The sequence below is a fragment of the Biomphalaria glabrata genome, chromosome 14 (genome assembly GCF_947242115.1).
Source record: "Biomphalaria glabrata chromosome 14, xgBioGlab47.1, whole genome shotgun sequence".
Classification (NCBI taxonomy): Eukaryota; Metazoa; Mollusca; class Gastropoda; family Planorbidae; genus Biomphalaria; species Biomphalaria glabrata.
The window spans coordinates 18812537-18829985 of NC_074724.1; the positions used below are offsets into that span (position 1 = coordinate 18812537).

Below are 17449 nucleotides of genomic sequence, written 5' to 3' on the forward strand. Positions count from 1 at the left end.
CTATTGTTGCTATAACTGTCTTGTGTTTCTCTAGCTCTATTAAATGCTACTATTTCTTCAATATCGCTACCTCTGTTTAACTTTTTTTCAGGATGTGCCACTTTGTAAGCCCTTATTAATTTTACAATCTCATCTACAGATTTTGGCTTTCTCTCCAGCAGGAATATTTTTAGTTCGTCCTGACTCTCATAAATGACTTTATCCAGCATAAGAAATACCTTTAGTCCATCAAACGTCTTCTCTATTTTTGATGACTCTGTCCAATTGTCAAAGTAGCAATTCATCTTGTCTAAAAATGTTTGGGGGTCCTCGTTGGTTTCAATGGTGCAATTAACATATTGTTGACGATAAAATGCCTCAGTTTTGCCAAATGTTCGTAGTAATTGCTCCTTTACTATTTGGTAATTATTCTGATTCATGCAAATCTTTGACGGTACCTCCGCTGCAAATGACTTCGATAACAAAAATGTCCATTTATCTTCCGGAAAAGCTAATTCTTTCATTTCAATTTCAAACTTCTTTAAGAAAATATCTATGTCTATTTTATTCTCATCAAACATTGTACCTTTATATTTTGCCAATTTATTTCCAGACACGTCATTTTTCTTTCCAGTACCTTCATCTTTAGCTTTTCCTTTTTTTATTTCCAACTTTTCTTTCTCTATGGCTAACCTTTCTTTCTCCATAGCTAGCTTCTCTTTCTCAATTTCTTTATCCGTAACTAATTTCTCTTTACTGATAGCCAACTTCTCTTTCTCTATTTCCTTTTCCATGACTAACTTCTCTTTCTCTCTTTCTTTTTCCATGGCTAACTTCTCTTTCTCTATTTCCTTTTCCATGGCTAACTTCTCTTTCTCTATTTCCTTTTCCTTGACTAGTTTCTCTCTTTCTATTAATCTTTCTTGTACATATTTTCTCAGCTCTGCTCCTTCTAATTCCAATAGTCTCCCTTCTTCTTTCAAAGCAACTATCTCAGCTTTATCCGCCATTTGTATTTTTTCTTTATCGAGTTATCTGACCATATCAATTAAATATATTTGATTCTCATATACTTAATGCTTGGACCCAACAATGTTCATATCTAAATGTAATGTAATGAACCAAACGTTTAATGTTATTCCAATACAAATATGTATCTACTTCCCGGAATACTCTTCTTCCTGCTGGTATAACTGCCAATGCTAGTGTATATTCTCCGCCGGTGATATGTGTCTTTCGTTATTTGTCTATATGCCGTGGTCAGTGTATATCCGTTGGTCCTAAATAGGCACTGTTCTCCACCGTAGTCAAAATTCACTAGTGTTGCCCACAGCAGTGCTAATAATCGTACAAATTTCCATCAATATTGAATGTTAAAGGTTATTGTTGAGTACTATGACCAGCCAGAATAATGAACATGTACTTCAGCAGCCACTGACATGATTTTTTTAAATTATTTTTTTTTTCAATAAATTCGTAGCACATCCAAATACAGTGGGTAATCCCCGACGTTTTCACATTGGTGAATGTAGAGAATTGACCGTCATAATAATTATAATGATATAAATCTAGATTTAAATGTTAATCCAATTGATTAATTCAACAATAATGTTTTTAGTTAAGTTTCAACTAAAGGTTTTATGTTTACCAGTGAGTCTAGTACATAGCTTTTGAGATTTAGATAACGCTACTCTCCCAATCTTAATAGATCTAGAGATTTTGTTACACTTTGTAGTACTAGTAATACCTCAGTAGACAGGAATTAGATACCGATATAACGCAGGTCTTGCCCCACGTTGGGCGCCACTTGTTACGACACAAGACTCTTCGAAATAATAATAGACTCTCAGGTTATTACTCTATAAATACTTTAATATTACAACAAGTTATGTAAATACGAACATTTCATTTCTCTTCCTGTCAATTTCTCCCGGCTTTCCCTTTTCAACATCACTTCCATTCATTACACAAATTCGCACCATTATTCATGCACACCATGCTGCGCTACGACCGTAACAGTGATGTGATGAAGTATAGATAGACACACCTATAGTGTCAGAGCAAACGAACTATGTCTGCGGTCACCTAGGGCACCACATCACATTGGACAGTATCAGTTAGTGACACTTGAGGGAAATATGTGTTCAGAGGAACTTGATTGTGGACACAGAAAGAGAAGTTGAAACCGCAATCAAGAATCAAGTTGTGTTGTCTTTTATGTTTCCCTACATTTTGGCCCTTGCACATTGTAAGACTAAGACAGTAGATTAAAAAATTGACGGGCAATTTTTTTTAGCGGGAGGGGGAGGAGTTGTTATGACATGATTAGGAAGTAGTTAGGAATTAGTTATTTGTTTCGGGAATAGGGTAAAGTTTTAATTAGCGACAAGTGACGTGACAGATCTTTAAAAAATAAGAACGCTCTAAACGACGCTAGAAGGAGGACGCTTATTGTAAAGTAGTAGACTTGAGTACGACATTATTGACATCGGACGATTCCCTTTTGAGTATTAAACATATTGTTAGAACAACATATCAGCGTCGACTACATATTTGATTGTTTCGGCCTTTCGCCGGTGTTACTGAAGTGTTGAATTCAGCGTTACCTACAGTCAGATCTACACTAGACAGATTGTCAAGAATCAACACCGCGCAGAGGTCTTAACAACGTGGCGACCCCAGACTCGGAGCCCACTGGCATCAACGTTCAGAAGGATAGAAGCCCTCTGTTAGGAGGAGGCAGAAGTTAACGTCATCGGCCTAGTCTGCAGCTAGACCCTGAGTATACAGCCACGTCGGCGAAGGAAAGCCAGTGAGACCCTGGACTCGTAGACCTAGGAGGTAACGAAATATAGATCTAGATCTACATTTGTAATTTGTAAACGCCCATACGTTGGGGCAGCGAACTGAAGCCTGTAGTTCGGTATTGAGAGGGCTACAGTTTGTCGAAGGGAAGAAAACCGTCCTGTCGAAGCCGTACTGAATAGATATCGCCTGCCCGGCATCTTGAGAACGAACGTGAAGGTCACCTCTGCAAGGCCAAGATCGACCGTTGAGGTCAAGCCAAAGAACTTGTGACGTAGGAACCATCTTACTGCCTACGGCACTTAAGTACAGTAGTGCTAATCTGATCTACGTCTCGGCTGAATCTGTGCTACACGTTAGATAGCCAGATAGCCGGTATTTTAGCACTGGACTTTGACTTTGTCGCTGGGTCAACTGTTGGACCGTTCCAGTTTCACTTTGGACAGACGACCACCCGGAACCACCGTACCTGCCTGGGAACCAGCAAGCGGAACCAGACTCTACGTCACCGACGAACCGGAGCCAGACGACAGATCACCGGGAACCAGAACCAGACGCCGTACCACCGAAGAACCGGAGCCGTTGCAGACCAGTACCAAAGGACCTTGGAGAGCCGAAACGTTCGCTATCTTTATCTCACCGCTAGGGAAGACATCGCCGTGAGCCTTGCCGCCGGGACAGACATTAGCGTAGGAAGAGTGGACCCGAGACTGACTGTGGAGTTATCGCATCGCCGCTTCTTAGACAGATAAGTCAAGTGTTATTTAACTACTTTCTCCGTAGAATAATTAGAGTCTGTAGGGAAGTGACCACTCGCTAGATTATCACTACCAGGTTAAATCGTGGTGGATTGGGGATATCCTTAAAATTAGGTGTAATCTAGCAAGAGGTCCAGATATACGTTTAGCTGTTAATTCGTCCTGTGTGTGAATGTGAATCATTTAGTTAATCATTTTTAGTAACGTCATGTATTAATTGTTTGCAATACTCCTGTCTTAAGTCTTACTGTCAGACGAAAGTCTCATTCATTAGAACTAGATCTATAGTTTGGTGTTTAACGTATTTAGGTTTAATTTCATAGTTTATTTGTATGAGTAAGTTATATACACTCCTGGCTGTGAAAGCAGGTAAGAAGTAACTAAGATCTAGCGTAATCTAGACTAGATCTGAGGGAACAATCGAGGTGAAGCCTGATTGCCCATTTGTAAATTTTAGTAGTTGTAAATAGACAGGTTGGTCTATTTACCGGCGACTCGTGTGAGTAACACGTAGTCGGTTGAGTGTGCGTGTGTCGCACAGCGTATTCAGTCGGGTCAAAGGGTAGCCTACACACTGGTACCAAGGATACTAAGTGTATCTTGGAAAGTACAGAAGTTATTATAAGTCGGAGTTGGCAGTTTAGACGCCAAGGGTAGAGTGACGAATTTAATTTATTTGAATCAAGAGGTATTAGGTAGCCGCGGAGCGAGGTTACGCTCAAAAGGTAATTTGATTTATAGAACATAGGTAATAGACGCTATTAGGCCTGTGTGTAAGATAATTTAAATAAAAAAGCGAGGTAAAGTAACAAAGGTAATATGGCAGCTACTTCAGGTTACGACCTGGAAGAATTTAGGAAAAAGCTAATTCATGAAGCTAAGACAGAACTAGAACTGCGCGGCAAAGAACTAACTGCTTATGTACAGCAGATGGTGGCGGCAGAAGCAGAGCGCTTGGAGAAGGAAAGAATTAGAGAAGCGGAACGCTTGGAGAGAGAGAAAGCTAGAGGCAGAGAAAAAGAAGAAGCAGAACGCTTGGAGAGAGAGAAAGCTAGAGGCAGAGAAAAAGAAAAAGAAGAAGCAGATCGCATAGAGCGGGAAAAGGTTAGAGAGGCAGAAAAGTTAGAGAGGGAAAAGGTTAGAGAGGCGGAACGCATCCAGAGGGAGAAAAAAGAAGAGGCGGACAGAAAAGTGAGAATTCAAGTAGAACAGATGAGGATAGAGGCTGGTATAAGCGCGCCCACCGAAGGAAACAGCAACAATAGCGCCAACATAGAAAGCCATAGTAGCGCCGCATGGATGAAAAAGAAAATCCAACCTTTTGCGGAAGACAAGGACGACATCGGCGACTATCTGAAACGCTTTGAAATTAAACTTGCAAAGTTTAATGTTCAGGAGAAGGAGTGGTCCGAAATCTTGTTGGACTTCGTACATGGGAAAGCCCTCACGATTTGCCAAAACCATGACCACTCCATGCAAAACAGCTATCAGGTGCTAAAGAAGGAACTGCTAAACGCATACGGGCACAATGCGGAAACATCCAGCCAAGTTGATCCCCAAACAACTATCAACTCAGAGAAAGACTTCTTCACTAAATGGCTCGCATTCGAGAATGTAGAGAACACCTACGAGGGGTTGAAGAACTTCATTCTGATTGATAACTTTATCAATAAGTGCGACCCTCAGCTACAGTCCTTTGTAAAAGAAAGAAACCCGAAGGTAATTGAAGACTTGGTAGAAATTATTAGGATCTTTAAGAATGCTTACCCAAACAACCCACTTTCAGTTAGCGACCACAAAAAAGTTATTGACCTGGTAAATTATGTAAAGAGAAATGATGTTAGTGATAGGGATTATGGTAGGAGAAATGATAGGTCCAGGGAACGTGGAAACAATGGTCGGGATAGTTATGATGGCATAAAGGACAGATCCTGGGAAAATGAAAACAATGGCAGGGAAAGTTATGATAGGAGAATAGATAGACCTAAAGCGGGTGATAGAAACTTTAGGGATGTTACATGTTTTAACTGTCAGGAAAAGGGACACATGGCATACCAGTGTAGGAAACATAGAGGGAATGGAGCTGGCAATGGGAATACACAGGATAATAGTGGCACTAGTGATAGGAGAGGTAATCAAGGAAACCGTAGACAAGAGAGGGATAATCGGCCACCAGATAGGGTTAATTTTGTAAGGAGCATCCAAGACAGGGATCGTGATAGTGGACATAGTGAACCAGATGAAGAAATTAATTACGTTGATTGTGGGGAAGATAGATTTAAACTATATCCAGGCATGATAAATAATAAACAGGTAAATGTGATCCGGGACACAGCTAGCAGTACACTCGCGGTTCGAGGGGGATTAGTGAAATCTAAGGATTATTTAGGCTATACCAAATCGGTCAGATTGGCAGACGGCGCAGTTAAGAGGTTCGAAGCATGCAAAGTGTTTCTTCGATCTCCATTATACACAGGGTATTGCGAAGGGGTAGCCATGCCGAGGTTATCTAGAGATGTTTTACTTGGAAATGTAGCAGGTGTCAGCGCCGCTTCTGACAAACAGGTTAGAAGGTGGAAAAGCAGGTATGGCAACATGAGGCGAAATAAACCTAGAAATGACAGAATTTGTTTTAACTGCCATAAACATGGGCACATCGCTAAAGACTGTTGGAGTAGGGCAGAACAGTCTAAACAGAAGATTGCGAGTTCGGATAGGGGGCACAGGTCTGTATCCGACAGTGATGGTAGCGGTAATCGCAAGTCATATAGAGGTAGAAGGCCACAAGCGGGCTATAGTGGCGTAAGAAGAGATGTTAACTCCAGTTGGAGAGAACAAATGTATGAGTCGTGTAGATAGCCTGTGAAACATAGCACTATGAGACTGTAGTGTGTAAATAAGTTGGATTTTATTTAAATTGTTTATTCTTAATTAATTGACCTAACTAGTAGTCATAACTAGACGGGTATTAGGTTGTGTTAAGGTATCTTTGAATATGATATATATGTTATAATGTATATGCGATTGCGTTATTATTAGATTAGCTCATGTTGGTTATTTAATTTCGGGTAGTATGTATGAATTGTATGTATGTTGGTATGAATAAAAAGGGCATTTATAAGGCGACGATGTAGTTACATCAAGGAAAAGTAAGTTTTATAATTTATTCTTTGTATTTGATCATGATCATACATCGGTAAAGAGTTAGGTCGTGTGGGGACAAGTAAGTGGAGAGAGGAAATAAAATACACTTGTAAATGCCCGAAAGAACGTTAGGTGTATAGTGGGAGAATGAGCATTGATAAATGTCAATTTGTCATATTAGGTAAATTGTCTGTCCTGACGTGTGAGGGAAAGCGGTGTAACCTCTGGAACGTGATGTGATGAAGTATAGATAGACACACCTATAGTGTCAGAGCAAACGAACTATGTCTGCGGTCACCTAGGGCACATCACATTGGACAGTATCAGTTAGTGACACTTGAGGGAAATATGTGTTCAGAGGAACTTGATTGTGGACACAGAAAGAGAAGTTGAAACCGCAATCAAGAATCAAGTTGTGTTGTCTTTTATGTTTCCCTACATTTTGGCCCTTGCACATTGTAAGACTAAGACAGTAGATTAAAAAATTGACGGGCAATTTTTTTTAGCGGGAGGGGGAGGAGTTGTTATGACATGATTAGGAAGTAGTTAGGAATTAGTTATTTGTTTCGGGAATAGGGTAAAGTTTTAATTAGCGACAAGTGACGTGACAGATCTTTAAAAAATAAGAACGCTCTAAACGACGCTAGAAGGAGGACGCTTATTGTAAAGTAGTAGACTTGAGTACGACATTATTGACATCGGACGATTCCCTTTTGAGTATTAAACATATTGTTAGAACAACATATCAGCGTCGACTACATATTTGATTGTTTCGGCCTTTCGCCGGTGTTACTGAAGTGTTGAATTCAGCGTTACCTACAGTCAGATCTACACTAGACAGATTGTCAAGAATCAACACCGCGCAGAGGTCTTAACAACGTGGCGACCCCAGACTCGGAGCCCACTGGCATCAACGTTCAGAAGGATAGAAGCCCTCTGTTAGGAGGAGGCAGAAGTTAACGTCATCGGCCTAGTCTGCAGCTAGACCCTGAGTATACAGCCACGTCGGCGAAGGAAAGCCAGTGAGACCCTGGACTCGTAGACCTAGGAGGTAACGAAATATAGATCTAGATCTACATTTGTAATTTGTAAACGCCCATACGTTGGGGCAGCGAACTGAAGCCTGTAGTTCGGTATTGAGAGGGCTACAGTTTGTCGAAGGGAAGAAAACCGTCCTGTCGAAGCCGTACTGAATAGATATCGCCTGCCCGGCATCTTGAGAACGAACGTGAAGGTCACCTCTGCAAGGCCAAGATCGACCGTTGAGGTCAAGCCAAAGAACTTGTGACGTAGGAACCATCTTACTGCCTACGGCACTTAAGTACAGTAGTGCTAATCTGATCTACGTCTCGGCTGAATCTGTGCTACACGTTAGATAGCCAGATAGCCGGTATTTTAGCACTGGACTTTGACTTTGTCGCTGGGTCAACTGTTGGACCGTTCCAGTTTCACTTTGGACAGACGACCACCCGGAACCACCGTACCTGCCTGGGAACCAGCAAGCGGAACCAGACTCTACGTCACCGACGAACCGGAGCCAGACGACAGATCACCGGGAACCAGAACCAGACGCCGTACCACCGAAGAACCGGAGCCGTTGCAGACCAGTACCAAAGGACCTTGGAGAGCCGAAACGTTCGCTGTCTTTATCTCACCGCTAGGGAAGACATCGCCGTGAGCCTTGCCGCCGGGACAGACATTAGCGTAGGAAGAGTGGACCCGAGACTGACTGTGGAGTTATCGCATCGCCGCTTCTTAGACAGATAAGTCAAGTGTTATTTAACTACTTTCTCCGTAGAATAATTAGAGTCTGTAGGGAAGTGACCACTCGCTAGATTATCACTACCAGGTTAAATCGTGGTGGATTGGGGATATCCTTAAAATTAGGTGTAATCTAGCAAGAGGTCCAGATATACGTTTAGCTGTTAATTCGTCCTGTGTGTGAATGTGAATCATTTAGTTAATCATTTTTAGTAACGTCATGTATTAATTGTTTGCAATACTCCTGTCTTAAGTCTTACTGTCAGACGAAAGTCTCATTCATTAGAACTAGATCTATAGTTTGGTGTTTAACGTATTTAGGTTTAATTTCATAGTTTATTTGTATGAGTAAGTTATATACACTCCTGGCTGTGAAAGCAGGTAAGAAGTAACTAAGATCTAGCGTAATCTAGACTAGATCTGAGGGAACAATCGAGGTGAAGCCTGATTGCCCATTTGTAAATTTTAGTAGTTGTAAATAGACAGGTTGGTCTATTTACCGGCGACTCGTGTGAGTAACACGTAGTCGGTTGAGTGTGCGTGTGTCGCACAGCGTATTCAGTCGGGTCAAAGGGTAGCCTACACACTGGTACCAAGGATACTAAGTGTATCTTGGAAAGTACAGAAGTTATTATAAGTCGGAGTTGGCAGTTTAGACGCCAAGGGTAGAGTGACGAATTTAATTTATTTGAATCAAGAGGTATTAGGTAGCCGCGGAGCGAGGTTACGCTCAAAAGGTAATTTGATTTATAGAACATAGGTAATAGACGCTATTAGGCCTGTGTGTAAGATAATTTAAATAAAAAAGCGAGGTAAAGTAACAAAGGTAATATGGCAGCTACTTCAGGTTACGACCTGGAAGAATTTAGGAAAAAGCTAATTCATGAAGCTAAGACAGAACTAGAACTGCGCGGCAAAGAACTAACTGCTTATGTACAGCAGATGGTGGCGGCAGAAGCAGAGCGCTTGGAGAAGGAAAGAATTAGAGAAGCGGAACGCTTGGAGAGAGAGAAAGCTAGAGGCAGAGAAAAAGAAGAAGCAGAACGCTTGGAGAGAGAGAAAGCTAGAGGCAGAGAAAAAGAAAAAGAAGAAGCAGATCGCATAGAGCGGGAAAAGGTTAGAGAGGCAGAAAAGTTAGAGAGGGAAAAGGTTAGAGAGGCGGAACGCATCGAGAGGGAGAAAAAAGAAGAGGCGGACAGAAAAGTGAGAATTCAAGTAGAACAGATGAGGATAGAGGCTGGTATAAGCGCGCCCACCGAAGGAAACAGCAACAATAGCGCCAACATAGAAAGCCATAGTAGCGCCGCATGGATGAAAAAGAAAATCCAACCTTTTGCGGAAGACAAGGACGACATCGGCGACTATCTGAAACGCTTTGAAATTAAACTTGCAAAGTTTAATGATCAGGAGAAGGAGTGGTCCGAAATCTTGTTGGACTTCGTACATGGGAAAGCCCTCACGATTTGCCAAAACCATGACCACTCCATGCAAAACAGCTATCAGGTGCTAAAGAAGGAACTGCTAAACGCATACGGGCACAATGCGGAAACATTCCGAAAGAAGTATTATGAAAACACTCCATCCAGCCAAGTTGATCCCCAAACAACTATCAACTCAGAGAAAGACTTCTTCACTAAATGGCTCGCATTCGAGAATGTAGAGAACACCTACGAGGGGTTGAAGAACTTCATTCTGATTGATAACTTTATCAATAAGTGCGACCCTCAGCTACAGTCCTTTGTAAAAGAAAGAAACCCGAAGGTAATTGAAGACTTGGTAGAAATTATTAGGATCTTTAAGAATGCTTACCCAAACAACCCACTTTCAGTTAGCGACCACAAAAAAGTTATTGACCTGGTAAATTATGTAAAGAGAAATGATGTTAGTGATAGGGATTATGGTAGGAGAAATGATAGGTCCAGGGAACGTGGAAACAATGGTCGGGATAGTTATGATGGCATAAAGGACAGATCCTGGGAAAATGAAAACAATGGCAGGGAAAGTTATGATAGGAGAATAGATAGACCTAAAGCGGGTGATAGAAACTTTAGGGATGTTACATGTTTTAACTGTCAGGAAAAGGGACACATGGCATACCAGTGTAGGAAACATAGAGGGAATGGAGCTGGCAATGGGAATACACAGGATAATAGTGGCACTAGTGATAGGAGAGGTAATCAAGGAAACCGTAGACAAGAGAGGGATAATCGGCCACCAGATAGGGTTAATTTTGTAAGGAGCATCCAAGACAGGGATCGTGATAGTGGACATAGTGAACCAGATGAAGAAATTAATTACGTTGATTGTGGGGAAGATAGATTTAAACTATATCCAGGCATGATAAATAATAAACAGGTAAATGTGATCCGGGACACAGCTAGCAGTACACTCGCGGTTCGAGGGGGATTAGTGAAATCTAAGGATTATTTAGGCTATACCAAATCGGTCAGATTGGCAGACGGCGCAGTTAAGAGGTTCGAAGCATGCAAAGTGTTTCTTCGATCTCCATTATACACAGGGTATTGCGAAGGGGTAGCCATGCCGAGGTTATCTAGAGATGTTTTACTTGGAAATGTAGCAGGTGTCAGCGCCGCTTCTGACAAACAGGTTAGAAGGTGGAAAAGCAGGTATGGCAACATGAGGCGAAATAAACCTAGAAATGACAGAATTTGTTTTAACTGCCATAAACATGGGCACATCGCTAAAGACTGTTGGAGTAGGGCAGAACAGTCTAAACAGAAGATTGCGAGTTCGGATAGGGGGCACAGGTCTGTATCCGACAGTGATGGTAGCGGTAATCGCAAGTCATATAGAGGTAGAAGGCCACAAGCGGGCTATAGTGGCGTAAGAAGAGATGTTAACTCCAGTTGGAGAGAACAAATGTATGAGTCGTGTAGATAGCCTGTGAAACATAGCACTATGAGACTGTAGTGTGTAAATAAGTTGGATTTTATTTAAATTGTTTATTCTTAATTAATTGACCTAACTAGTAGTCATAACTAGACGGGTATTAGGTTGTGTTAAGGTATCTTTGAATATGATATATATGTTATAATGTATATGCGATTGCGTTATTATTAGATTAGCTCATGTTGGTTATTTAATTTCGGGTAGTATGTATGAATTGTATGTATGTTGGTATGAATAAAAAGGGCATTTATAAGGCGACGATGTAGTTACATCAAGGAAAAGTAAGTTTTATAATTTATTCTTTGTATTTGATCATGATCATACATCGGTAAAGAGTTAGGTCGTGTGGGGACAAGTAAGTGGAGAGAGGAAATAAAATACACTTGTAAATGCCCGAAAGAACGTTAGGTGTATAGTGGGAGAATGAGCATTGATAAATGTCAATTTGTCATATTAGGTAAATTGTCTGTCCTGACGTGTGAGGGAAAGCGGTGTAACCTCTGGAACGTGATGTGATGAAGTATAGATAGACACACCTATAGTGTCAGAGCAAACGAACTATGTCTGCGGTCACCTAGGGCACATCACATTGGACAGTATCAGTTAGTGACACTTGAGGGAAATATGTGTTCAGAGGAACTTGATTGTGGACACAGAAAGAGAAGTTGAAACCGCAATCAAGAATCAAGTTGTGTTGTCTTTTATGTTTCCCTACATTTTGGCCCTTGCACATTGTAAGACTAAGACAGTAGATTAAAAAATTGACGGGCAATTTTTTTTAGCGGGAGGGGGAGGAGTTGTTATGACATGATTAGGAAGTAGTTAGGAATTAGTTATTTGTTTCGGGAATAGGGTAAAGTTTTAATTAGCGACAAGTGACGTGACAGATCTTTAAAAAATAAGAACGCTCTAAACGACGCTAGAAGGAGGACGCTTATTGTAAAGTAGTAGACTTGAGTACGACATTATTGACATCGGACGATTCCCTTTTGAGTATTAAACATATTGTTAGAACAACATATCAGCGTCGACTACATATTTGATTGTTTCGGCCTTTCGCCGGTGTTACTGAAGTGTTGAATTCAGCGTTACCTACAGTCAGATCTACACTAGACAGATTGTCAAGAATCAACACCGCGCAGAGGTCTTAACACTATATATACTTACTTATCTAGCCAATGCTAAGCTTATAAATATAAAAAAAAATCGCATGTGAATATATGGAATGAACTTGTTTTAGAGGAAGTCCATTAATTATAGTTGCTTTGAAAAATTGATCTCACACATGCCATGGGCCTTGTCATACTAGTCATAGATGATAGATCTATCAAATCTAGTAATAATCTGTAATCTATATAATCATAAATATTCAAGTTGAATTCGAATTGTAATTATAGAATCAGTATAGATCTGCTTCTAGAATATATATATATATATATATAGGTTATAAATATAGTAGAAACAGAATCTAAGATAATCACAATTTACTGGTACTCTAGGCAGCCTAGATCTATAGTCTTAGACAGTCTTGATTTTAGACTAGATATAAGTCTAGTATACTAAATAAACCTATTTATACACTGCCTTTGTGGACATCACCAAGGCTTTCGACACGGTCATTGGTTAATTGAGGATTTTGGCCCGGCTCAGATGCCCAACAATGCTCCTATCCATTCTCAAGCAGTTTCATGTGGGACAAAAAGTCAAGATTAGACATAATGGTGACATGTCGATCATTTCCTTAAAGAAAATTGCGTGAAGCAGGACTGTGTACTTGCTCCTACTCTATTCGATATCTTCTTTGGCGTAATGCTGGGTCTAATGAGGCAGCGATTGCACGAAGCCATCGACATCACGTTTCGTTCGGACGGCAATCTTCAAAAGAAATGGTCATAAGAGAGCTTCTCTATGCCGATGATTGCGCCCTGCTTGCCCACAATGAACATGATGTGCAGATCGCGGTCAACGAATTTGCATACGCTCCCGCCTCTTTATGTTTATCTATAAACCTCTCCAAAATAGGGCTCCACAGCCACCTGAGGAAGTGTGCTCTGAGATGAACCATAGTCGTTCTACGACTGAAGGAGGCCAATGAATAAACCTTGGGAAAGCAGAAGTCATGTTCCAAAAGTGACCCAATAAAACCTACTTAGCCCTAAAGATCACCGTAAATGGACGTCCCCTTAACGTGGTAGACCACTTCACATATCTAGGAAACATAGTATCGAATGACACTTCGCTTTCAAGTTGATAACCGTCTGGCCATGGCTAGTAAAGCTTTTGGACGCCTCCAGGCAGTATCGGCCTTAGGGGGTGGCAAGTAGGGCAACCGCCCCAGGCTTCGCATCTGAGGGGATTCCAACGATATGAAATTTCCTTGTCACGTCAGTTTTGAAAGACCAGTTCTCATTAACTAAGAATATGTTGCTTAATATTTTGGAAAACTTTCCATGATAACAGCTAGATATAAAAGCTCTGAACACGACTTTTTTTTCGTAAATAAAGAGTTACACAGTACAGTAAATAAAATACAGTAAATATGCTGTTACTTAAGTAGCCATAGAAAAAAAAGGACCAAGACCAAGGTGTGTAATGTTATTGTTTATAATTCTGACTGCCTTTGTAGCACTTGTGCTTTTTGGCAAAACAATTAAAATGGTTAAATTGTTCAATAGTTGATTCCTTGTCTGGTACTGTGACCTAGTTCGTATGTTATCAATTTATGTGCTTTACAGTTATTTACAGTTACTTCGGTCAATCAGCCTCCAAAACGTTTGACCATGATGTATTTATTTGTCCCCCAATAACTTACTGTGCCGTGGGAAAACCCATGTTTCAGTGGGGGTATTTTTTTCATTAGAAAGTCTGATTTGCGAAATTGGCCACTGTATGGCCGGTATGGAATAGTACTGAGGGATTTCTTACGGTCCGACATTTACGCTGGGCAGGTGAGCGAGAAAGACTACTGGATATCACTCATAAAGGCCGCGGAATGCACATTTGAGACCAAAAGGAAATCTGCTGCCGAGGAAAGGCGCAGACAACGAAAAGAAAATCTTATTCGACCAGCGGACAATGGTTATGCTTGCCCTATTGTAGGGAAATATGTGGGTCAAAGCTAGGATGCGTACCTATGGGAAATATTGCATTCGAGATCCTCATGAATCTTAGGACTCGATGACAATCTTTATTATTATTATATTGGCATATTAGGTCTTGGCGTTGAAAAGTAGATCTATAAGTAGAAGTATATTCAATATTGTATAGATAGTAGATCTACTGAATCTGATCTAGACTAGCTATAGAATTATTCTAGGTCTAGATACAGACTCTATATAGAATAATCTAGAGAGTAGATGTAGGCCTATCCTAATTAATAAACTTTAGTCAGGTAGAGCTAGATCATAGACTAGTGATAATCTAGTCTCAAGATAGAATCCAGATTTCTAAACTAGATTCGATCTGAAATGTAGATCTAGATATAGATTCTACTTAATGACAATGTCAGTGATTCTGAAGATTAACGAGGAGTGCAGTGTTTACGAAGTATTTTAATGTTTTACGAATCACGTGTGATCATGTGGTGATATGACTACGTAAAGTACGCCTTCGGTATACGCAGAAAGGTAAATGGCGTGAACTGTATACATATACTCAGAAAGGTAAATGGCGTGAACTGTATACATATACTCAGAAAGGTAAATGGCGTGAACTGTATACATATACTCAGAAAGGTAAATGGCGTGAACTGTATACATATACTCAGAAAGGTAAATGGCGTGAATTGTATACATATACTCAGAAAGGTGAATGGCGTGAACTGTATACTTATACTCAGAAAGGTGAATGGCGTGAACTGTATACATATACTCAGAAAGGTGAATGGCGTGAACTGTATACTTATACTCAGAAAGGTAAATGGCGTGAACTGTATACGCAGAATTGCGGTTTGACGGCTTTTGTAAGTTTCTCGACTGTGCTGTATGAGATGCTAAAAAATATGTAGATTCTAAAATTCTAGAACAATAGATCTATTCCACTTAATTTATTAACATAAATCTACTAATCTCTAGATCTATTTTACCAAAGCATTTATAAAAAAAACGAACTTGGGTTTTTCTAAAATCTGATACTTGTTGTGTAATAGTAAAATAGCACCTACCTAAATAAATTGTAAATAGAGAGCAAATAACTATATTTATTGTAGTATATATAGGTCTGAGTTTTTATATTATATAACTTTCGTAACTTCTTCTATAGAGAAATGACTTTTGTAATTTCTTTTACTGAAAATTTGGGCTTTTCGCGTCTGACACATATAATTTTGATGTGCAGCAACAAAGCCCATTAAAAATAACCCTTTCAATTGGACTTGACATGTGCCTAGCCATCTGTAACTGTATGAAAACACTCATGTTAGAAAAACAAATGGATTTATTAATAAGGCAATTTGCGACTAACAACTTTGTGAATTATATTTAATGACGTAGCTAAAATAGATTTATGGATTAGTGCATTAAGTATTTGATGAACACTTAGATACCAACCTTCTGTAACTGTCACAGCCCAAAAGTTTGCTGACAATGTCACTAAATTTTATCACAGCATTAATTATTATTTATTTACTTCATAACAATTATTTCCCCTTCCTAGGTCCGATTTTACCACCAAACCCCACCTCTTCTCACATTGGCGACAACGTTAGCACAACCTTTTACTTATCTCCCCTTGACGCGTGGAAAGACAAACAGTTTTAGTATGGGCGATACCACCTAGGCATTGCCCGCAAACCTACCCACCCCTACCCACGTCTCTCTTTGAGCAAGGAGATAATCCGTGTCAATCCGTGTCGCCTCTTTGACTCAAGTCGATCCATGTGAGGGAGAATCTTTACTCTCTCACCCCCCCCCTTCCTTTCGCCTATCTCTTCCGGACTTTTATAAACTCAACTAATTCAGGAATCGACACAGTCATCTCTCCAGCTCGCTGACAGTCCAGCCCGGACTCTTATTATTCGTCCTCCTTATTTCTATTGGAATGCCTGGAATCACAGTTCCATCTTTAGTCTTGTGTGTATATTGATTTCTTGCTGGTTCTTGATGTTTGGACTTAAAACTAATGGCACTTTTGTTTAATAGTATGTGTATTTTTAAATCTCGTAAGTAGGAAACATAATTATTTCATGTGTACATATTTAATTATTGCATTAACGTAGGTCTACCACGTGTTGACATTATTATTATCATTGCTTAAATGATCATTGAAGCATTTTTGTATATATTTGTACATCTTATTTTATTTCCTTTATCTCGGCTGATGTCCTTGATGATCTTTCTAACGTATCGGCACTGCGCTTAGAAAAGAGTAGTAAATTATCTCCTACTATCCATTTATCATAGACATAAATAAATATAGACTGGCAAAAGAAAGTAACTTCATGTAACTTGAAAACATGTACATCTATTGTTGTCGGATTTCCGAATTCTGAAGAGTTGCATGATCTTCAGTCTTAGAGATTTAAAAAAAACAAGTGAAAATATTGTAATATATAGGTTATGGCTGAAATAGATATAAATACTTAACTTTTATACTGCTTATAAATGCTGTATAATAAAGGACACAAAATTGCAAGTCACAAATTTGCGTTTCATTAAACTCTTTTATTGGCCAGTCTATATTTATTTATGTCTATGCCATTTATCTTGATTATGTTCAAGATTGTTATCTCCCTTACTTTGCTCTTACATTATATATTGTTACTATCAGCAATCTATTTAAGCGATTCCATTTGTCATCGTCTCCCCATTGTACTTATAAGCAATTTTACGAATTTGACCAATGCACCTCAGTCGAGGGCATCGATAAGATGCATGGGAGACATGTCCTAACTTGTCTTTATTTATCCGCAGCCTCCCTCAGGTGTCTGCCTATTTGATACTACGTGCTTATGTGATTCTTCGTAGCACTTGCCAGCTCGATCGCAACTTGCTGATCCTATCGATAATACTGCCCATGGTAGATTAGCTCTGCCTGCAATACTCTTCGTGCCCACGGTAGCCTGCCACCAGCACTACTGTGCCCATGACCGACCC

General features: G+C 40.0%; 2 protein-coding genes across 2 annotated transcripts in view; one reads left to right on the forward strand and one right to left on the reverse strand.

Moving 5' to 3' along the window:
- Positions 1–17449, reverse strand: part of LOC129922884 (heparan-sulfate 6-O-sulfotransferase 2-like) — a 43735-nt gene that overhangs the window by 16828 nt on the left and 9458 nt on the right. The window lies entirely within an intron of this gene.
- Positions 7817–12376, forward strand: LOC129922883 (intersectin-2-like). Its single transcript, XM_056010927.1, has 2 exons — positions 7817–9563; positions 9597–12376. The coding sequence occupies exons 1-2, from the start codon at positions 9279–9281 to the stop codon at positions 11346–11348; spliced, it is 2037 nt and encodes a 678-aa protein (XP_055866902.1). The 5' UTR covers positions 7817–9278; the 3' UTR covers positions 11349–12376.